The 22,934-nt window shown below is 39.3% G+C and overlaps 1 protein-coding gene across 1 annotated transcript in view; it reads right to left on the bottom strand.

Annotated features, from left to right (window-relative positions):
• Positions 1 to 21,331, bottom strand: part of gsap (gamma-secretase activating protein) — a 38,713-nt gene extending 17,382 nt beyond the window's left edge. The window contains exons 1-24 of the mRNA XM_084345834.1: positions 20,524 to 21,331; positions 19,158 to 19,228; positions 18,048 to 18,104; positions 17,220 to 17,289; positions 16,872 to 16,919; positions 16,697 to 16,785; positions 16,208 to 16,277; positions 15,202 to 15,251; positions 14,752 to 14,877; positions 14,082 to 14,138; positions 13,928 to 13,974; positions 13,667 to 13,752; positions 12,609 to 12,686; positions 12,384 to 12,470; positions 12,065 to 12,157; positions 11,515 to 11,677; positions 10,958 to 11,048; positions 8,794 to 8,863; positions 6,699 to 6,778; positions 6,413 to 6,493; positions 5,931 to 6,053; positions 5,734 to 5,789; positions 3,599 to 3,630; positions 1,226 to 1,287 (exon numbers count right to left, since the gene is read on the bottom strand). Of these exons, the coding sequence (XP_084201960.1) occupies positions 1,226 to 1,287; positions 3,599 to 3,630; positions 5,734 to 5,789; positions 5,931 to 6,053; positions 6,413 to 6,493; positions 6,699 to 6,778; positions 8,794 to 8,863; positions 10,958 to 11,048; positions 11,515 to 11,677; positions 12,065 to 12,157; positions 12,384 to 12,470; positions 12,609 to 12,686; positions 13,667 to 13,752; positions 13,928 to 13,974; positions 14,082 to 14,138; positions 14,752 to 14,877; positions 15,202 to 15,251; positions 16,208 to 16,277; positions 16,697 to 16,785; positions 16,872 to 16,919; positions 17,220 to 17,289; positions 18,048 to 18,104; positions 19,158 to 19,228; positions 20,524 to 20,611 (1,875 nt within the window). The 5' untranslated portion in view covers positions 20,612 to 21,331. The remainder of the gene's footprint in view (positions 1 to 1,225; positions 1,288 to 3,598; positions 3,631 to 5,733; positions 5,790 to 5,930; positions 6,054 to 6,412; positions 6,494 to 6,698; positions 6,779 to 8,793; positions 8,864 to 10,957; positions 11,049 to 11,514; positions 11,678 to 12,064; positions 12,158 to 12,383; positions 12,471 to 12,608; positions 12,687 to 13,666; positions 13,753 to 13,927; positions 13,975 to 14,081; positions 14,139 to 14,751; positions 14,878 to 15,201; positions 15,252 to 16,207; positions 16,278 to 16,696; positions 16,786 to 16,871; positions 16,920 to 17,219; positions 17,290 to 18,047; positions 18,105 to 19,157; positions 19,229 to 20,523) is intronic.
• Between the last annotated feature and the right edge of the window lie 1,603 nt (positions 21,332 to 22,934).

Genomic DNA, 22,934 nt, shown 5'->3' with positions numbered 1-22,934 from the left:
AGAAGCCCTTTTTTTAAAGTGTCGACTCATCTGAAGCGTAGAAAGAGTTTCACCTTAAAAGATGACGATGACGGCAAATGATTGGCTGTCAGTGTTTCATCATGGATCTTTAGTGGTCAATACATCATGTTAAAGGAAGAATCCACCTCCAGGGGCTGTTGAACTGTCGCATGTCAACAGTCTGACATGCTCGATGCATCTAAGGGAGATTTTTATAACTAAGTGTTATACCATGCACCCACAAGCTTCTACTACAGAACGCCAAAGTGGGTGCTTTATCTCAGGAGCAACAATCCAGGCTGTGGTTGATGGGTTTCATTATTTTCTATTTTGCTGCTCTTTGATTATAAGTGGCAGGATGTTTACCACCCTGTTTTTGAAAAGTTGAAGGACTTTCTCCTTTTGAAATATCTGCATGTTTTGCCATGACTGAATGAATGACTGTTGCTTTCAGTGAATGATTCATTTGGCTGACAGCAAACAAGGCTTTTAACAGCGTGCTAGTTCAAAATAAAATCCCCACAAAATCGTCTGAGGGGCTTTTAGATTCAAAACAGGGGATTGTGATGCTACATTATGGCCAAAAGTATGTGGACACCCAGCAAGTCTTGCATGTAACCACCACCCTAAATCTGCAAATATCAGGAGGATGATATAGGGTGCCTACAGCAATGACACTAAACAAGTGAGTTCATTAGATAGTAGTGACTGCTGCTGTTGGTGCAAAATAATACCGAAGTTAAAAAAGCATGCATGTCTAATATCAGCACAAGTTTGTCAATCAGGTAACAAAACCCACATGTAATGAATTCACATGCGACGTTGTCAACTCAGTGTTTTTATGACCAACTCTGTAGTAATATAACCGAGTTGTTGTTGCATGAACACTTGGGAGTCTTATCAATCGCAACCATCCACACCGTCAGTGTGACACAAGCTCTGGCTCAAAGTCGTTGTTCATTTTTCCCAAAGGTCTTGAATGGGGTTGAGGTCAGGGCTCTGTGCAGTTCCGGGATATCAATTTAGTTTTGGGTTCGCTTTGAGCAGAAAGTCGCTGTCATGTTAGAAAAGGAAAGAATACCTTTACCTAGCATTATGACTTCCCCTTTATATGAACCAAATGTCTATAGCCTACGCCATGAGAACGCTACTTATAGCAGTGTATGTGTTTTAATGAGGGCATGTGTTGCAGCCATTGACTGGTTTCAGCTTCTGTCTCTCTCACCAGGCCTATGAGCGCCCTCTGTTGATGGTCCTCCTCCTGGAAAAGTGGCACCAGCTTCTTATCTAGAAGAGACCAGAACACATACATAAAAGAGATGTTTGAAGAAACCTTTGATGCCACATCTAGCCTAGAATGAACACTACAGGTAGCCTCAGGTTTGACAGTGTGGCAGTTAAACAGTCATTAAACAGGCACATCAGTAGAAATGGAGGAAACCCAAACTCTGACTTGTTTATGGCTTTAATAAAAAAAAATTACAAAAACCTCAGACATTAATGGATTCTTTTTGGGGTGGGTTTTCGCTTTAAAAATGTATCCCAAAGCTTTGGGGTTATGAGGCTGCAATCCTGCTATGTGTGTGTGTGTGTGAGAGAGAGAGTGTGTATGCATGCAAATTTGTTTTTATGTCAGCCACACAAAAGTGGACCAGGCTCCAGCTCGGTTACTGTAGATGAATTATTGCACACTTGCGCGCACAAACACACACACACACACCATCTTTTGATCACTTGTGCACACATGCAAGAAGCTGGCTTTTTGATGTTACAGTATAATATGTTACAGATATAAATAGAGCTCGCAGGGCACAGCTAGCTGACAGGCTGCACTGCCAGATTCATTGTATGCCTGTTAGCAGTTCAAAGTTATCTGCCGTTTTAATTTTGCATATTTTAGACAATTAGCTGATGTTCCGTTTCTGAGCCAGCAGGTATGAGTTCAGAGCTTTTGGTGTCTCTGGGCTAACAGACACACGCAGGCTCCTCGTGTTTACTGACTGTATCTCAGGTGGTCTCATTAAACAAACCTGAAGCAATGTAATGAAGGCATTTATCAGGGAATAATGCCAAATTTAAACATGACAATTTCCTCAATTTAAATTTAAAATTGGCTTTGGTTTTGCTCTTTGGTTTTTGCAAAAAGCCATTAGAAAATGTCACTCTGGGCTTTTGGAAATTAATTGGAAATTAAGGAGGATGGAAATGTCCTTCTGTCAGCGAGTCCATCATTTTGTTGCTGACACTTCTCAACAACTATTGGATGGATTGCTATGAATTTGGTGCAGATATAAAGGCGCTCAGAGGATGAATCAAAATGACATTGGTGAATCCCTGACCTTCCATCCAGCGTTACCAGATCAGTGACATATCTAAACATCTATGCAATATAATGGCACAAAATTTGGTGCAGACGTTCATGGTTTTCCAGAAAACATATCCTCCCGACTTAGATGTTCCTCTGAATTTTTCTTTGAGGTGACATTTGTGGTTCTGTGTCAAATGTCTTCACAACTACTGAATGGACTTCCATGAAATTTGGAACAGATGTTCAGGGTTCCCAATTGCAATTACTTAAAAATCAACACCATCAAAAGGCAAAGTGTTAATTTGTCCAATGATGAAATTCCAATCAGCCTCGCTGTACTTTGTGTTTAGTGCTAGTTAGCAATTGTTACCATGCTAACATGCGATACTAAAATGGAAAACATTGCACACTTCCAATCATTTGCGCTCACTTTATTAGTGATGTGTGGGATACAATTTTTCTAATACAGGATGAAAAATTGAGGACTAAACAGAAAAGTACCCGTTTTTGATTTAACACACCTTCTATAAGACTTTTTGGTACGCAAGAACTTCATATAGCTTTATAGAAAATCACGATCAAAACGTATCAGCATGGGTTGAGAAATGTGAAGTTAGATTGGAAATGTCCATTTTGTCCATTTCCCTCCCCCTGCGGATTACACGTGATATCACACCAGATAACAACCACATAACTATTAGGAAATCAGTGAGGGAGCTTCTTACGTGCGTGCTATCGTCAGCCAGAGCAGTAAAAGCTATCAAGAAGCAGTTGGTGTGTGTTTTACAAGTGAATCTGAGGGAGGTTGTGGGCGTACGATATCATTAATTAAGTGAGGTAAGGGAAGGTCCCGTGTTGTGGTTGCCACAAAACAGCTGCACTGAGAGAGCAAGACAGACAAGAAGAAAAAGTGAAAGAGGGAGTGAGGTGAAGGAAGTACCTAACTCCCAACTGTTATGTAATTGTAGCATTCTTCAAATTTATTTTCTCTCCACTGTATTATTCACCCCCTCTTCTCCCTTTCTGCCTCGCTCCTCTGTCTTCTCAACCTCTCCCTCCAAGATAAATTAGCATGGTGGTTCTGTTTAGCTGAATTCTCCAGTGGGCATGAAGAATGCAACCTCAGAAGAACACAAAAACACACAAACCCAAACACACAGTTCTGAGCTCGATATAATAAGCCGAGGTTTTGTTATTTATGACATTCACACTCCCTGCATTGTGTGTGTCTGTGTACCTGTGTGGCTTTGTGTTTGTGTGGGTATGCAAGTGTTCAGTGTGCCTTCTTACCAAGACACCAGGTGTCCACCATTGATAGAACTCTATAAAATAAGAAGAAAAGCTTTGTTTGAAAACAATCCCTCAAGCCAGCATTTTAATAAGAGTCTTACTTTTCATGCCGTAAGCTGAGGCAGTATAATGCTACACTGCTGCAGTCGACAGCAAAAATATAAATATAAATATATATATATATAACTATAAAAGCAAAAACTTTGTAAGCAGGTGCTGAAGTTTGGCCTGGGGGAAGCTAATTATGAGCCAGAACACCAATGGTTTGATCCCTGGCACAAACAGGCCAGGGTGATATTTCATTCAGAGCAGGTTTACATCAATGATGCATTCAGGAACATGCCTATCATCAAGTTACTTGATCATAAAGTATCGATGCCCGCTAGTTATACTGTCACTCCTTAGTCATTTGTGGACATTTCATAATCAAAGAGTAACCTGGTGATACGTTTGTGCAGGTCATTCTTGCGTATAATTCAAGCGAGCACTGAGTGTAGTGTATTTTAAAGTATTGGGTGTTACAACCAAAAGTGAAAGCTATGAGACAGTCCAATTTAAAGTGAGCACAGCATCCGTTACAGAAGTGAGAGCTCGAGTAACTGGAGACAGGAGACAGAGAACAGACACTTTTGTTCTTTGTTGTGTTTTCGACAGTGGTTTACGCCGAGTGAACGTCTGCCTTCCACAATCTTGCTGCACATTTATATTCATACTGCCTTGCGAAGTATGTAGAGGCATATTTATCAATGTTTGCAACGGGTCATGAAAATTAAGGAAGGGTTTTATTTGGATTCCAGGCAGGACGTATCAAATAATCGGATCATTTTTTAAGGAAAATCAGGGAGTTTTACTAATGCAGCTAAGAGCTAAAAGCCTCATATCTTTCTTTGATTTGATGTTATTCTTGATTGATTTTACTTCATAACTCATCTGAGTTCAGCAACAACTTCATCAGTCAAACTCATATTTGTGTTTGAATGGATTCCAGCATAGTTAAAGGGTGAAGTTGTCTACTTTCTATATTTTCTTATTGAAAACAAGCCCTTGAAAAGCCAAAAACCAACAATGAATTGATCCTTCTTAAAAGTATTGTCTGTGTGATCAAAGCTTGTAGCTTATTCCTCTGCCACAGAGCATCATTGTCATCATAACGCTATTAAAAACACATCAATGAGCTACACTTAAGCACTGGCTGACATATTCCTTAATTATGATGAGCAGGTTTATGTGTCGTTTATTATGTCTATCCTACTTACTTAACCTGCTTCTGTAAATACTCACGAGAGCACCAGAGGTAACAAGCTAACCCTTGGCAAGGTTTTGTCTAGACTGGTAAGTTAACAGCTGCTTGGCTATTTTGCATTAGCTTGTTGAGATAGCTTATTGTATAACATTACTGACTGTGTTAACGTTTGGTAAGTTGTTTGTTGAAATAAAAGAAACACCTTTGGAAGGGACTGTGTACAACTTTCTGGTGGTATGCCGAATTCTTAGGTATAGCACCTTTAATCCATAGTTGAAAATAGTCCCCAACAAATGCACAATTTCCTTCTGTAATTAACTACAGTGCTCAGCTTCCTTAGGAAATCATTTTGGCTTTTTAATAAAAATATATATATATATATATATATATATATATATATGTATATATATATATATATATATATATATATAAATACAAAACTCATTTTTAAAGATTTAAGTCTTCAGGAGGAACTAGTGGGCTTCGAGTGCTGCAGATGCTTTCGTCAGATAACCTCTGTTGGGGAAATCAATGCAACTTGCAGGGGTAGCTGAACTGGCATAGCAGTTTTGTAACTATTGCTGGAATTAAATAGTTTTTTCCAAAACCAATCAATTTTGAGAACTAATTGTATTTCCTCCATCAGGCACCCCAGCTAATCAGTTCCTGAACAGCGATCTGATGGACCTTTCGGTGAAATTTGCGAACATTCTTAAAAACTAAAGTGCTTATGGTGCTTAAACACTTTAAACATTCAACAAAAAAGGGACAAGTGAAGAAATTCGGAGCTTATTGGAGCAAAGTGGGATACTGCAAACACAGGTGCACTCTCGACTGAGTGTCTGAAGTAATGTTCTGTTCTTAACAAAGCTCCGGCGGGAGGCAGACCTACTTCTTTGTGTTATCCTCCATGTGATTCATGTGGCTGGATGGTCTCCTCTCGGACCTCTGAAACAAGCAAAACCATCATGGGAGGGCTGAAAATACGCCATCATTTGACAAGGGCACACATAGCTATAGACACACACACAACAACTGGCACATTAAAACAATTAACCATCGATCAATCCAACTCAAACACACACTCACCAGTTTATCCCAGTCAGCTTGTATGTGTGAGGTTCTGTATCTTGGGTTGGGCACAGCATCCAGATATTTTGTCCTCTCTGTGTTCCACTGCAGCTCTGACCAGAAACCCTGGAGACCTCTGGCCTGCACACACACATACACACACAAACAAACAACACCTCAGTGACACAGCAAGGACATTGCTGCAAAACAATTGAAGATGGTTGCGTCTAAACTGCTCACAAGCAGTTACAGTTTAGATAAAATCACACTGTTTTACATATAAATGTCATTTTAATGTCTGAAGTCAGCTACAAGCATTTAATTGTCTGAAAATGAAAGACTGGTTCATTCACTGGTTTTGTAAACAGAGCAGGAAACAGAGTATTAAGAAGACTCTGTGCTATGATGTTAATATAACAATCAGACATATGGTCACTAATAACCTAAAAGCATTTTTGGTGTAATAAATCGGTCTTAAAAACTGAAAACCGTGTTGTTACCTTTCCTTTAAACACAGCTTCAATATGCAGCTCAGTGGTGCTCAACACACCAGGGACCTCCAACAGACACGCTGGTATCTCCTAGAACACACAAAGACAGAGCAAAGTGTGTTTGTGACTGTGTGTGTGAGAGAGAAGGATTTCAGGCACACAGAAAAATAAAACTTAGAAGTGTGTTCTTGCATTCATATCCGTATATGGCTGCTTGTTTTATTTCCTGTGCCGTTATGCATGTGGAAAGGTAAGTAGAAGTGTGTGTGTGTGTGTGTGTGCATGTGTGTGCTACCTTCTTGTTGAATACAGAGGAGTAAGGCAGGACTTTATCCAGGCTGAGAGACTTCTCATAGCTTATTCTGTACAAAGAGGCTGTTTGTGTAAGAGACAGAGAGTACAGGTGAGACTTATATATTATATATTACAGCAATGCAGAATTTATGTCTTAAAATAACTGCAACACAAGGAATTTTGACCCAAGGTCGGGTTTTGGTGTCAGATTTCATGTCATGTCACTGTTTTCCTGAACCTCTCTATTCTATAGGCACTGTGGTGATCCTGCTGTGTTGTCTGTCTGCTATGCCTCGAAGCAGCCCCCTGAACGCGTGTTATACATCATCATCATCATCATGGCTTTAGTTCGATATAAAAGAGTGGGTTATGTAAGTAGCCGAGGACCGTACACTTGAGGTAGATCTGTGTCCCATTTTGAGTAAGCGCTGGCAGGATGCTTTTTTTCAGGGACACTGTGCGACAGTCTACAAGGGTTAAGCTCCTGCAAAATGGAAGAAAAACCCAAATCTGGTGCACAGATGCAATGACGCAGAAAAGCTTTTTTGGGTCAATTTTGTTGTGGGATTTTCTTACAGAGTCACTGGCAAATATAGTGTTTAGTGGATTTGGAGCTGCAAAGCTGTTCTGATAATCTTAAAGCAGGGGCAAGCCAGCAATACTGGTGATGTGATTCATACTGTAATCAGTTTGTTTAGGGTGAGGATGTTATTTTTGTAGCTGGTTTTACAGAGTGAAATCTTGTTTATTGATAAATTCTGATCCGTGGCTTGTGCGCTCTCCTTGGAACTCAAGTGTTGATGATATTGTTACTGTTTGGCAGTGTGGATTACTGCCTTGAGTGCGTCTCTGTGGTGACGGGCAATAACAATGGCCTAAGTGCTGTGGTCCTGATGTGGGTGTTTTATGAATAGTCTGCCTGCTCTGTTCAGCTTTGGCACCTGTGAATGGCAGACAAATCTCTCCCGTGTCCTTTTAAATCTCTTCCCCTGTCCAGACTCTCTGGGGAGAGAGTAAAGAGTCTCTGGGGAGTCCCCAGACAGAACAAACAGTCTTACAGCCACTACTTTCCCATTACAGTGATGTAATGTGAGAAATATATGAGAACACATGTTACTATATGATATAACTTAAAGGATAAGTTCATTCCAAATGAAAATTTACTCATTATAGCATCTTCTTGGGTGTTTTTGTTGATAAAGGAACTGCACCTTATTTTCCATCAGGTGTAAGTAGATAATGGATGCTTTTTCATTTTGGAGTGAACATTCCCTTTTATATTAAGGTGATGGCTGGTACAGAAAAAAATCAGTCATCAGTCATCAAAAGTTTTATTTGAAATGACATGCTAAAGTGCTGTACCTTCGGCTCATTGTAAGTCACCAATGGGCAAACAGAGGAATATTAAAATAATATTATACAGGGCTTAAATGATAAACTGATTCAGTAGGCATAGCCCCGGTCCTGCCATAACTACTATGACATATCAGTGAGCACGGGTTACTAATGTTTTATTTATAAGGTTAACATAATCGTCTTTATTTACAGCACAGTTGCACCTGTATTAATAATGACTCTTCATCTTAGAGCAAGTTTAAGTTTTAAAGTTTTTAAAGCAGCAGCAATAATATGCAAATTTATGCGGCAAGGTGCTCCAACATCTAATGTGATCACCTACTCTCTAGGTGACGGCTGTTTCGAAAATATGAAATTAATATCACGTGCTGTTCTTGAGTTTCTTTCTTCAGACGGACATTGTGGGACATACAAATGTGTTGCTGCGTGTCCACTAGGACTCAGACGTATTTTAGCAAAACTGTTCTGTGCGAGCCACGAGTCTCCAAGGGCTCAAAATAACTAAATTCCTCCTCTGATCCAGGCTCTCCAGACATGCGTTGGCACAAGTCTGCGAAAGGAAATTCAAGAGCCAAACAAAGTTGATGAAAGAATTCTGTTGTGTGTAGACAAGACGTAAGCAGTCTAGTAACCACAGACAGAAGGAGACATAAAAAAAAGCAAGAGAGAAGCTTAACTCTAAAAGGAAGAAGAAGTGAATCAGAGGAGACTCACATCCCCATGTTTCAGCTAGCACTGACCTAGAATAAACTCCTGGAGCTGATCAAAGGATTCAAAGGCGTTCACGTTGTCACACAGCCATTCAATAATCTGGAGGCAGGATAGAAACACACAGGAGTTAGGTAACAAAGTGGCAGGAGCACAACATGACAGCTGTTCAAAATGTTCATCTGCCAATATTCATTTAATGTGGATGGTTAACTCCGGAAAATGACTGACTTCAGTTTATCTTCCCCTCCTTTAAAGGAATAGTCTGACATTTGGGTACATTTTGACTTACCTGCTGTGAGTAAGATGAAAAAATACCACATTATGTCTGTGTGATAAGTTTTAACATCATTTTTTCCGAGGATGCCCTTTTCCATTTCTGATTGGCTAGTACTTATTTCATTCATTGGTTGGTTTAGGCATAAGGAGAGATGACTGGTTAGGCTAGTCAGCTAGTCCAGCTCTTTCTTTCTTAGAAATCCACCTGCCAGCACCTTTAAAGCTCACTTATTTATAGATTTTATCTTATTTGTTTAATCTTGACAGAGACTAAAGCGTTAAAACAACAAGTTGCAGGTTTTTGACGGTGTATACTTTTTTAGCCGAGCAGAGTGACTGCTGCAGTCTCTGCTGGTTGACTGTAAACCTCATGGTGACAATAAGACTGCACAGATTAAACAAACAAAATCTTACATGATGATTAATGTGCCTTAAGAGGAGCTAGTACTGTAGGTAAATTAAATTACCTTTGGACAGAGCCAGGCTAAAATTAGTTGCTGTTAGCCATGCTAGCGATGTGGATTGCAAAATTGGTCGGTTTGTATAGAGGTTGCCAAAATATCCCAACAAAGATTTGATGGATTACTACCATGAAATCAGGTTCTATGCATTAACACACTAAACTAAAACAGTGAATATGATAAACATACCTGCTAAACATAAGCATGTTAGTATTGTCAGTGTGAGCATGTAAACCGCTAACACGGCTGTAGACTTTTGTTCAAACAGTGTATATATTATCTTAACAAAACAGTTCTAGTGTCTGATAAGATTTTTTTGGGATGATTTAGCTTCTGATGTTTACATTACAGAAACATGAAAAATTCATAATGTCCTCAAAAGATAGTCCCTGCAAATCTCACAGTCCCACAGTGCAGCAGAGTGAAAACTCATTTTCTGCTGCCCATTTCTCTGCTGTTTGAAGAAATATCTCTTTGCCAAAGTCAGTTTGAGCCCAATGTCCAGAAACAGAGATACGTTCTGTATAACAATGTGTGAGGAGGAAGAAAAAGAAGCAGAGGCAGGAGTAAAATAACTTAATTTGCATAGTATTCTCTTTAAGTTAAAAACTGGCTGTGAACAAAGCAAAAAAAATGTTAACAAGCAATCACCTTTATTAAAGCCACTACTTTTTGTGCTGCTGACCCCATTAACAGGGTCTACGAAGAATACAAAAGTTATGTGTTGTGTCCAATTTCCCAGTGCTAGCTGCACTAATGAAGCTGGTGACTCATTTAACCTCTAAAGAAAGAATTTATTACAATCCATCAGTGCAGCTGGAACATCTTAATTTAGGTGCACTACTAATAGTCTAAGTCTGAGTCATAGTCAGCACAGTGCCCAAACAAAATATCGGTCCCATTCTTTCAGTCTTTGTTTGACTCTTGATCTATGCCAACTTGTCTTCGCTCCTTTTCTATTTCCTTGCCGCATCCTGTCTTTTATATCTTTCTCTGTCCTCTTAACTCCGTCTGCTCACTTCCAACTCAAGGTTGACATCTGCCGAAATTACACAGAAGTGCAGAAAGGAAGCTATTTCTACCTTTATTTTTACTTAGCTTTTCATTTTCCTTCAGGGAAAGAATCTTACTGTGGCATTATATTTTATTAAAAGACAGATTTCCCACTTGTCTGCTTCTTCATCCTCCCCTCATGTCTGCATTCAGTCTCTCCCTTCATCAAGGAGATATTGATCTTGTGACTTTCTTTAAATATTTATAGCAACTGAAGTGTTCGATAACTTTGTGTCCTACAAATAAATAATGACATTGCGTTGTAAAAAAAAAAAAGAAAGAAGAAAAATGGATGCAAGTGTAAGTTTCATTACCTGATGCCAACTTTGAAACAAAAACTCAGTAAATGTACTTTAAATGCCAACATTCTGTCCTACCAACTCTTCCCTGCTTTCATTTGTACCTTCAGCTCCAGATTTGGGTCATTTCCCATGTAAACCAGCAGGCAGTGGAGGGCGGCCAGGCGCTGAGGGTCAGTCTTGCTGCTGGGACACCTTGGATGGAGGTGATATACAGCAAATTTACTTTTATACAACATAAGCACATACAAACATAGAGACACAAAGGCAGATGCACAGGCAGACGGCCAACAGTCAGGCACTGTACTGGGATGTGATGTATGAGCTGTTTAAAAATATTGGAGTCACAGTAAAAAATGAATGAATAAATGAATGATAAATAGAACGAAAAACTGTCCAAGAAACTAATAAAGCAGGAGGCCACTGATGCATCTGTATTGAGCAGGACGGTTGAATCCAAGATGTCTGCTGGCCGGGATTCAAGTCGACGCTGTTGTTTATTCCAGAAAGACTCTGCAGGTGTATGCACACAAAAATAACTTTCCCTTTCCACCTGTCTGCTTCCTGCCTACCTATACTCTCCTATGCTGGCAAGTTCCTCCACTATGCATATAAATACCATCTAAATCATCACCCCGGTATACATAAATCTATAGCTCACCGAGAGGGAGTGTCTGATCGCAGCAGCTGCAGCAGGTAGGCAGGGCTAAGTTCAGCAGTGTGGATTCTCCCAGTGGTCAGGTCCAACACACTACTGCTGGACTCTTCCTCTGCATGCAAAACTGTCACGTTAGCTGACTGCAGGTCCAAGTCCACGTCAGGGTCTTAAGGTTGTTGAGACAGATGGAGAGAGAATAGGACATGGAAACATACTAGGGCTGCATCGCATGTAATTTTTTTATATTCAGAGCTTCTGTTGAGGTTTTCGAATGTCTGTCGTCAAACTTTATGACCTCAAAAGAGTTTTCACATTGGTGCATATGGGACAACATATATGCAGATACCGATATGTCTGTGATAGGCCAATATCAGCCGACCAATATGTCTCTAGTCTGCTTTAAAGTGGATAAATATGAGGACCACATTCTCTTCATTTGTTCAGGTTCCAGGTTAGATAACAATAATGTATCGTGAAGAAATAGCAGCATGTATTGTAGCTGAGAAAGACATCGCTCAGCTTGGACATGATTTGTACAAAAACCTCATCTTACCTGAGAGATAGAGGGAGTGACAGAGCATCTCCTGCTGCCTGGTGTTGATACAATGGAGGAAATAATCCTGCAGATACACCAGGATGTAGTAACCTACATGCAGAAATAACACAGCATCACTGTCAGGGTATATGTTAGCATGCTGTAGGCACGCCAGAAATGTATTACCCTGCATGAGGATACAGACTTCTCATTTGTATTTGTGTCTGTGTTTTGAATGCACAAGTAGGGGCTGCATGTGTGGCCTTCTCACACACTGAATATATAACGACTCTGATGTGTGTGTAAGACTGCATTACATGTCTGTGTGTGCAATGACCTATGGGGATGAAGAGCGGATGGAGCGGTTTGGTTTTCTGTGGCGGCTGGTCGCTGCCCAGAGATACTCTGAACGTCTTGCTGCAGTCTGCAGAAAGAGAGAAAATCCAAATCACAATGTGTTTGAGATAAAAACAGACGCATAGGAAATGAGACAGAAAAAGAAAGCAGAAGACAGTTGGTGTTATACATTCTTCGAATACACAACAGGAGATGGCACACACACCTTTGTGAACTAAAACCAGAGTGTAGATCAGTTCCAGTTTGTCTTTAACGGGCTGGCTGTAGCATACACACATGCTTCCTAAAAACAAACCACAGTAAAAAAGGGCATTTATCCATGAAAACAGAAATTAAATCAGTTGAGATATGTTTTGGTAGAAAGTCCACTATCATACAGTATTAAAAGGTACTAAGAATTGGCCACCTGTTAATTTGCAACATATCATCATATAATGCGACGTATCACCAGAATAACTAACTGCTGCTAACTGTCGCTGTTGTTAGCGAGTTAGCTCGGTTAACCATGCAGCTAGCCGTCATATTAGCCGACTCTGCCTGGACTGCGAGCTCAGAGAATGGAGGGGGGTGCTGGTGTTATTTACTGTCAGACTATCAACTCTTGGGGTAAAAACTGGCAAAGGGGCTAGCTGGTTAGCATGCTAACTTTAATCGATATCTCTGCAACACAATGCACAGATTTCTTCAACATTACATCAAAACCTTTACATTTTGTTGATAATTTCAGTACATTTTTGAATGTTTCAAACTAAATACAGCAGCTATAATATCAAACATTTTAAAGGTAGAGAAATTAGTGAGAGATTAGTAGATTTTTTTGTGTGACTTTATTAATAAGGTCAACAATTAAATGAATAAATCAAATAGGAATTCTCAAAATGACTAGTCCCTTGTTAGAGGTTGGATTACTATCAGATAATTTTACCAATTCTAATTGTAACAACAACTCCAAAACACAAAAAAAACATTTTTTTCAGAAAATCAGCTTATAATCAGAGAGTTTGTAAATTACAAAAAGCCTTCAGCCTTGATTTTCTGATCTCTGTTGCTCAAAAACACAATTAACTTTTCACTTTTCATTTAATGTAGTAGGGATTATAACAAAGCTTCTGAGTCGTGACTGAGACTTACTTTCTTGTTTCCCCATAGAGAAATGCAAAACACACATAAATATATAGAATTAGTCATGTAACAGGAATGTGAGAGAATGAATTTGTGCAAGCCAATTATCAATGCAAGGCTTTATGTGTGTGAATGCGTTACCTATTCTGTTTGTGAGCACTTCCATCCTAACAAGCTCCTTTTCTGGTCTCTCCGCGTGATAATGGTCAAAACCCAGATTCACAAACCTGTTGCACACACATACACACAGTTAGTTATGAATGTGTGCTGCAAACTAATAAGATCCATAGCAAGGTAAGTGGCTGCAGCCGCTTGTCAATAATTCATGTAGAATATAGGATGAAGTACCTGCTGAGAAAACAAATTTCTGTATTTATTTTGTATTAGCAGTTGTTGCCTTACTTGACAGTGGGGAAAGGATTAGCGGGCAACCCTAATGGGAGTTCCAGCTGTGGGACGGTAATATAAAGCAGCAAGACAATTATATGTTATTATCAGGCCACATTGTGATTATGACAACATGATAGCTTAATTTTAAGACATAAAGATGACTCACCACAGTCTCGCAGTTATGGTTGAGGTAAAACTGAACACATCGGAACAGGAATTTGCCCTGTGAAAGACACTTTGTGTTATCCAGGGTAACTACATGTGGGTTACACTTTATATTGGGTTACACATATTAATTATTTAATAGTTGCTTATTAGGATATTTATTTATAGCATATTGGCTTTTTATTAATCATTATAAAGTCACTATATTATCTACACCTTTTTTTAAGCCGAAATCTTCACTGTAGCAGCTAACCTTGAAGTGTGAACATGCACCCCCGTCTGAAGTGGGTTTAGCACCCACTTCAAACCGGGTTAAAAATAATAAACATAAAAAACATAAAAGTGCTCCATACACCTTTCCGTTGTATCCAAGTCTACAGAAGCCCCGAGATCCCAAAGATGTTATTAACACCCTCGAAGTGCGGTCAAGCTTTTGCACCTACTTCAGATGGGGTGCGAGCTAGCGCTTTAAGCTTAGCAGCTACAATGAAGATTTGGGCTTAAAAAGTGTGTAGAAAGATTATTGTCAAACTACTTGTGCTTAATTGTTAATGTTAATAAGCTACTCCTTAATGGCTAGTGTAAAACACATTTGTTTTGTGCTATGTATATCATATTTTTAAGAATGAATGTAAGTCAATGCACAGTCCTCACAGTATAGTTGTACATGCCTGTGTGTGTGTCACATTATGAGTGAGATAGTAGAGCCTTTGTGTGCATCCGTCCCACTGGACCCAGCAGAAGTCCTCCACTACTCTCTCAGCTGTTTTGGACAAACGCTCCGGATGCGCCATCACCTGGTTCACACAAACACATTCATATTCATTCTGAAGACACGCTGAATTCTTAATGCACAGCCTTCCCAGGAGGACAGGAGACGCAGTATATTTCACAGTCGAAACAATATATTCTTTGCACCAGGTTATGTAAATACACTCCAACCATTTTGCTTATTAATTAGTAGATATGTGCAAGTAATTCATAACCCTGCGCAGAATCCGCCAGCCAGAATAATCCTCTATGCAATTTGTAGTCTGAGGCAACTATCCACTGACAACTCCTTCAAAATGAAAAAGAGCTGGCTGAAGTGAGAAATATGGTAAATGTAGAGACCAACTCACCACTCTGTAACCTTCCTGTCTCGTCAGCAGAACATGGTAGAGATCCACATCTGGAATACACAAAGATGACCATGCATAACTACAAGTATATCTAATGTGGGGCCGGGTCATATGGCTTTAAAATAAGTTTACATTATTTTATGGCTATGTCACGATTAGGGTTGCAACAGTTTCACAAGATAATCATCTCAAAATTAAGCTTTCACGGTCTACTGCATTACACAATTATGATAACCTCCGCCAAGGAGGTTATGTTTTCACCCGCGCCAGTTTGTTGGTTGCTTGGTCAGATCTGATAATCAGCAAGGGTGACACTTGGTCAATCCCTAGTATACAGTATGTACTGTACATACATGTAAACATAGGTATAATGTACTTTTACTTGTACTTTTGTTTCTTAGGTACATTAATTGCCAAAAGGTTACTCTTGATACTTACCTAAGCACATTTATTATCAGTTACTCTAAGACTTTTAAGTACTATCCCTATGGATAACTTTCATTTTAGTATATTACAATATTTTAGCACAATATTCTTACTTGTACAACACTGCCATTTTCTATGACTTCTAGGCCATTTAACATTGCGATTTTCAACATTTTTATTAATTTCTTAGGGAATAATGGATGGATGCTTAAACTTGATATGAACTTAGTGGCAATAACAAAGTAGAATTTTATACCGTAGATAAGCAAATGTACACAATATGATAATTGTCCATTTTCAAACCATGGTGTACCTTGAAAATGGTATATCCCTCGATGCAGCTATTAAAACCAGGAAACTAACCAAGATATATAGTCTCATGTCATGATAAAGATATCATTTTGATAAACTGCCCAGTCTTAATCCAATATAATCTTAATTCTTGATCACGCTGTCTTTTCCTCTACAAATGTAAAAATCCAGTACACTTCTCACTAAAATGTACTGATCTGTGTTGTAGCAGATTAAAGGCACGCAGCCACGCACACAGACAGACGAGCATAAGGGCGCACAGACTCACATCCGTCCTCAGTCAGCAGCAGCAGGTGGCTCTCCAGCACTGATCTCCTGTCAGCTTCTGACTGGAGGAACTAGGGAAGCCACAGAAAACACGAGTCAGCATGTGAATGAGTGGTTTCTAACAGTCACCAGATGGAGAAATCTATTTGCTGATATTCATATTTTAACACAGGCCTCAAACATTCCTGGCATGCTTAGATTTGTTGTTTGGCAAACGGCGAGCAACCAACAGTGAGGAGTAAAAGGGTTCTAGGCGCAGCGGCTTCTCAGGAAAAACATTTATAATATTCCTCTGTTGAAAAAAAGACATAACAGAGAAAGAAAAAAGACTATAGCAACTACAGGCCAGTGCACTTTCAGCAAGCTTGTAAAATAAATAGACTATGGCACTCGTACACTGTAAGCTCCACTGCTCCATAACTGCAACATCAGCTCGTGGCTGCAGTAAAACTCACATGAAAGTGGCCAAGACAGCACACATAAACTCTACCTGCACTTTGACCCTGCAGTCGACCGCCTTTAGGACTTTAGTGTTGTTGATGGGTTGGATCTCAATCAGGAGAGTTAGACACTTGGATACTAAGGCAGACAGAAAATGAGAGGAAATTGACATAAGTATGTGACCAGAAAGATTAAAAATGCTGAAAGTTGGCTGTGAACGTTACTTGGTTTGAGGCGCTCCTCTCCTCTGGTGTTTTGTGCCAAGCTGACAGCTGAGAGAAGGAAAAAAAGCACAGGCAAGGTGTCATGTGACTTCATTTACATATATTTACAGAGACTACACTAAATCACTCTTTTTTAACTGTTATTTGGCACCACTACAGTCAATTATCTGCACCCCAACTGTGTCTGCAACCTCGTTCTTATCGCTCCACACGTTGCAAAATAGTAACCTTACAGGGGTGAATTGGGTGGCTCACAACAAGCTGAACTTCTCACTTAATTGCCTGAACGCTGCATTCCTAACAATGTCTGCTTTGGCGTTTCATTATCTATACATTACAGAGGCTCACCTAACAGCGTCTCCTCCTTGTTCAAGGAACAGCTGCTGACGCGCACCTGCTTGTCAAACGTGTACAGGAGCTGTTGGAGAGAAAACACAAGCCACATGGAAACAAGCTAACACGGAAACATGAAAGCAAACTCTGAAGCACTGAAGTAGGCCTGCGACTATTCATTATTGTCGTTAATCTGTTGATTACTTTTACAATTAATCAAATAATGGTTTGGTTTGTAAAAGTCAAAAAAATTAAAAATGTTAATCAGAATTCCCAGAGCCCGAGTGAAGTCTTCAAATTGCTTTTTAATTACGTTCATATATTAAAAAGAAAAGCAGCTTATCCTTATATTCAAGAAGCAGATGTTTGACATTTTTGCTTGAAAAATGACTGAAACGACGAACAGATTATCAAAATTGGCAATTGATTTTATTTCATTAACTAATATTAAAGGGGAACTACTGTATGTAGTTTTGGAGAAGAAATTCAAACTCAGAATTTTAATATTTACAATATTAATGTGGTAATATTACAAAATGAGACATATTAAGCTGTTGTCAGAGGAAAATAAGGTCCCCAGAACACTGTTTTATGCTAGAAAAGGTGGCAGAGTCCGCCAAATATAAACAGTACGAAATTGTGTTGTACTTTAAGGTCAGTTTGTTTATTCAGTTCATTCAGTCATTAAAACAAAGAGAGTTTGTTTATTTAGTTTGTTAAGGCATAAAAAACAAGTCAATGAAGATCTTTCTCTTCTAATCAAACTCCATAGTGCACCTTTAATCGATTAATTGCTGCAGCTTTACACTGAAGGAAAGGAGACATTGGACATGTACACAATACCTTGTTCTGTTTGCTGTTGGGGTCATATTTCCCAATCCTCGTGGTCCCTGTTGCACCCTATCAGAACAGAACAGAATCCTCTAATTAGGTCATTAAATCAATCGAACTACAATGATAGATAATCCTACTCTAGTTCCCACTGGTGTCTCCCACAACATTGATATGTGTGGAACGTCATGCTTGACCTCATCATTACCTTGCCTGACCTTGCCGATTATCCCGACTTCACCTGCTTGACTTCAAACCAGCAACTTACCACTCCTAATTTCTTTGTTCAGAAGATTTCAAACAAAAGGAAGTTCACTCTGAAAGCCGAGGCACAGCCAGACATGCATAAAAACTGTGAACCTTGCACCAAAAAAGAGATTATTTCATCTTCGCAGGCTGCACACTGCCTTTAACCTCCTAAACCCACAGACTCAGTGGCGGGTCTATCATTAAAAATTTATGTTGTGCAGAGAGGCACGCTTCAACACACGTAACTTTATTTTAAATTCCAGCAAGGATCCCGAGGTTTCCAAAAATACAAAATATGTCGAGCAGAATTATGGAGGAACCAGTAAAAAAAGAATATAAAAATGTTTCATTTGATGATGAATGTTTGAGACAAAAAGTGGCAGCTGGGATTCAAATATTTCACTCACTATAACTTCAACGGATGACTGGGACAAGCAGATACAGAATAGTTTGTGTGTATATAATGTTATATCTAACATACAGTGCAAGCTACTTCAGAAAATGGAAAAAGAAAAGTGGGAACACTGTGTTTGTTAGAAAATATCAAGTTCTACCAGATGTCACACTAAATACAGAAATTATAATGGTGAAAAGAAAAAATGTGATTCTTACGTGTGTTTTAAGTGTTACACACATAAATGTACGTCACATATAATATACAGCATACTGGGATAAAAATCCAAGACATAATTCACCAAAAAAGACAAGATGATGCACATGACAAGGCAGTAACAGTGAGGAAGCAGCATAATGTGACACCAACTAAACTGGGAGGAGTGCTGAATTAAAAAGGATTAGGATAATTACACTCGCTTCGTGAGTATACTCAGCATAACGGACACTTAGTATGCAGTGCTGTCACTGTGGACTTACCTTCCAGCAGAAAAGGATGCTCCCATCTCTCTCAATGTTCAGGATACGAGTGTCGACTTCTCCAGAGTATTCTGCAGACACATAATTACTATAGTGAAGACGTACTTTCTCAACTGTTAAGCTAAATAAGAATATAGTGTGTTTCCAGTGTATGTCAAGTTGCATGAAAAGTGCCCAGATGTGTAGGTGAATTATTTGGCAGGAGTCTGTGTTATACAATATTAATGTTATGAGACATAGTGAGACGCCTACATAACCACCATTGGCATGCATCTCTTTCCACACATTCTTTTCACATATTATCTCTGTGTATTCAGTGGGAAGTGGTTTGATTTCTATAAATGTTACACTAGGCATTTCATTGCTTAATATCTACATGATATTTGATTCTGCAAAACTGAGATAAATTGTTCTTTTCAGTGTGTTTTTAACAGATAACTGATGCTAAGAATTTCTGCACTTCATGAGTTTTTTTCCGATTGAATTGAATAAAGGATGTTATCATGCAACTACAGATGTGTTATGGTATTAAAGGGGCACTAGGTAGTTTTGGATAACTATTATTTACAATATTTTCTTCCATAACTGAATGAACAAGCTGTTCTCGAAGGTAAATAAGGTCCCCAGAGCACTGCTTGAAGCTAGAACGGTAGCAGGGTCCGCCAAACACAAACAAAGTAAAACAGTATGAAGTTGTGTTGTCCTTTAAGGTCAGTTTGTTCAGTTAATTCAGTCGTGAAAACAAAGAGTTTGTTTATTTAGTTTGTTTAGGCATGAAAGAAAAATCAGACAATGACAAAATCTTTCTCTTCTGATTAAAATGTATTTCCCAAAACTACATAGTGCACCTTTAATTCAATACATTCCTAGTTTCTACAGTCTTTTTCTGTATTTTATCTTTAATTATGAAACTCTCCTCCATCTGTAGGAGGTTTAAAAGGCATGTCAACTACTTTAAATTAAATATTTGTTTTATTGCTTTCTTTATAATGCATTCAGAGAGGAAATACGAAGAGTAAACAGCGCCAGCTACTGGCCACTGCGTATTAACCTGTAGCTAGCCAACAATTTAAGAATTCAGTTTTCTATTTTGAAGCTAAAGCTATACGACACAGCCAGCTAACTTCCCTCCGAGAAATTGACTTTAAGAGGAATATTATGCAGTTTGGTTCTTGATGCATAAATGTAAACGTAAAACAGTTCAATTCACTCAATATTCTGTACTAACGGTGAATGGCTGCACTCAAACGTGACACTTTTAACTGGCACTTTTGACTAAATATTTGACAAAGGTAACAATCCAAATATGCACGTTAGCAAATAGACAGTGCAAAAGCCGTTGACTGTTGACACATGAACGCCTCACCTTTCACCCTGCAGGCAGACGCCTCCTTCCTGAGGACATCAGACACCACATCTCTGTGCAGGTCAAACTTTGGCTTTAATTTCAGCATGTGTGAACTTTAGTTGTCAGTTGTTTTACTTTATCTTCAGAAAACAAAAACTCCCTGCTAACAAAATGCTTCGTTCGTGTTTCGGTTCCTCGAGAAGAGGCAGTCGCACCTCGCAGCTGGTTTCTGCTCGCGCGTCATGTGACCGAAAGTCTACATGTTAACTTTGGGCGCTTGACATATCCACATGTCTGTCTATTTCTATTTCTCCTTCTTCTTCTTCTTCTTCTTCTTCTTCTTCTTGCCTTCAGAAACTTTTGTTGACATGCGGAAATGTCATGTTGTCCCACAGTGTAGCTCCTCCCTCCTCAGGGAGCAGATTCGCTGCCATAGGCCGAAGAGAGCGTCAGTCCAGCGGGTTGGAATCTCTCATCGCCCCGCTGAATGACTGACCTCACCCCTCTGACAACCTGACTCCTCTCTGTTATGCAGTGGGCCCCAGTGGTTTGTGTGCGGCTGGTTACCATCAACTGCTGCTAAATGTATTGATATATTCCCCTATTTTAATAAATGTTTATCATTTTAGTATTTTTATTATTTTTTTAAATCAAAAACTCTGAATTTCTTTCTGGTTTCAGTGTCTTCTGTTTGGGAATGTGCTGCTGTGGGTCTTGCTCACTGTCATACTGTATCCTATGCATTTGGTATCAAGTACCCTCTCCTGTTCACACGTGTACTGGTTGGGTCGATGGCAAACAAAATAAAAGCACTTTTAACTGACTATTTGACAAAGCTAACAATCCAAATATGCACGTTAGCAAATAGACAGTGCAAAAGCCGTTGACTGTTGACACATGAACGCCTCACCTTTCACCCTGCAGGCAGACGCCTCCTTCCTGAGGACATCAGACACCACATCTCTGTGCAGGTCAAACTTTGGCTTTAATTTCAGCATGTGTGACCTTTAGTTGTCAGTTGTTTTACTTTATCTTCAGAAAACAAAAACTCCCTGCTAACAAAATGCTTCGTTCGTGTTTCGGTTGAAAGAAGGAAATAAAATAGGAAAGAATCCTCTTTGTCAAAGAAATTGTTTTCTTGTCACTTTATTTGGGAATATCAGAGGCAGAGTTTTAGTGGAAATATGCTGGTGTTGGCAGATCAAATTGTTTTAAAGTTACAGAAAATACATCCAAACTCTGGGACAGAGCCCAGAGACGAAGAAATCTGATTAAATGCCAAAATGTTAGTAGAAAAAGCATATTGGGCAAGCCCATATCAGTTGGCACTAGTCTTGGCTGTACTCCTAGACTTTTTCCCAAGCCAGTACAGATCTATATTGAATTTTTCTATCAAGGTAATGTTGGTTGTTTTGATGTGAGATTCCTTAATCAAGTTTGTGTCCCTCTGTTAATTAACCCTTTCAGTGTCCTCTGCTCGTCAAGATAATCAACTGGGACACACAGTGAAACCACAGTGTTTTTGTGGCTACTACATTTGAAGCCGTTGAACGTTATTACATCAGTTTCCCTCAAGACACAGCTCATTAAAGGCCGTGCAAGTCATGACACAGAAAATGGTAATGACGGTTCCCCTGATCTCTGCTCATTTTTATTGCAGGAATACTGCATGTCTCTGTCTCCTTTAAGGTTTTGATCCAGACGCACTTGTGCATCTGTTGGGCATACCAAATTTAGCAATCAATCATAAATGACAGTAGGTTTTGAAGGCCTAAAAATAGGGTAGGTTATTGTATGGAATGGACCACTGTGTTGAAAGAAATGTAGGCTGATTTGAATTAAAAATGACTTTAAAAAAACCTACTTATTTATCACTTTTTATCACATACCTGTATTTCTTATGGCATACCTGTATCGCTCCAGTGTTTTGGCAGTGTGACATGAATTTAGCAGAAACACAGGGAATGTTCCTTTTACTCATTAACTGAAGACAGTAAATACCCACACCCCTTTAAATACACACTGCCTACACATTAACGTACACTCTCCTTTTAGTGCAATTTCTGATGCTCTAACAGCATTTGATGATCAACACTGCCCCCCTGTGCTGAGCTGCAGAACTGCAAGTAAGAGTGTGCATCATTTCTGTGAGCTCATTGAAGCAAGAGGTCCCACTCTTACTCTATTTTCTGATATTTCCGTTCATATTTTGCACCTGCACTATTTTATGCAGTGGATATGGCAGAGGTGGGAATTGTGGAGTCATCAAGTCATCTCCATGCCATGTATTTGTTCTGTTCATGCACTAAACCAGCAGAGTCCAATCAGCACAGCTCTTCACCCAGGAAGGTGAGCTAATTAGTGAATGCACCTGGTTCAGTGACTGAGCAGAACAAATACATGGCATGGAGATGACTTGTTTACTCCAC

This window comes from Pagrus pagrus, assembly GCF_965226575.1.
Source record: "Pagrus pagrus genome assembly, chromosome: 23".
NCBI classification, from domain to species: Eukaryota; Metazoa; Chordata; class Actinopteri; order Spariformes; family Sparidae; genus Pagrus; species Pagrus pagrus.
This window is presented reverse-complemented; position numbering and strand designations above follow the sequence as displayed.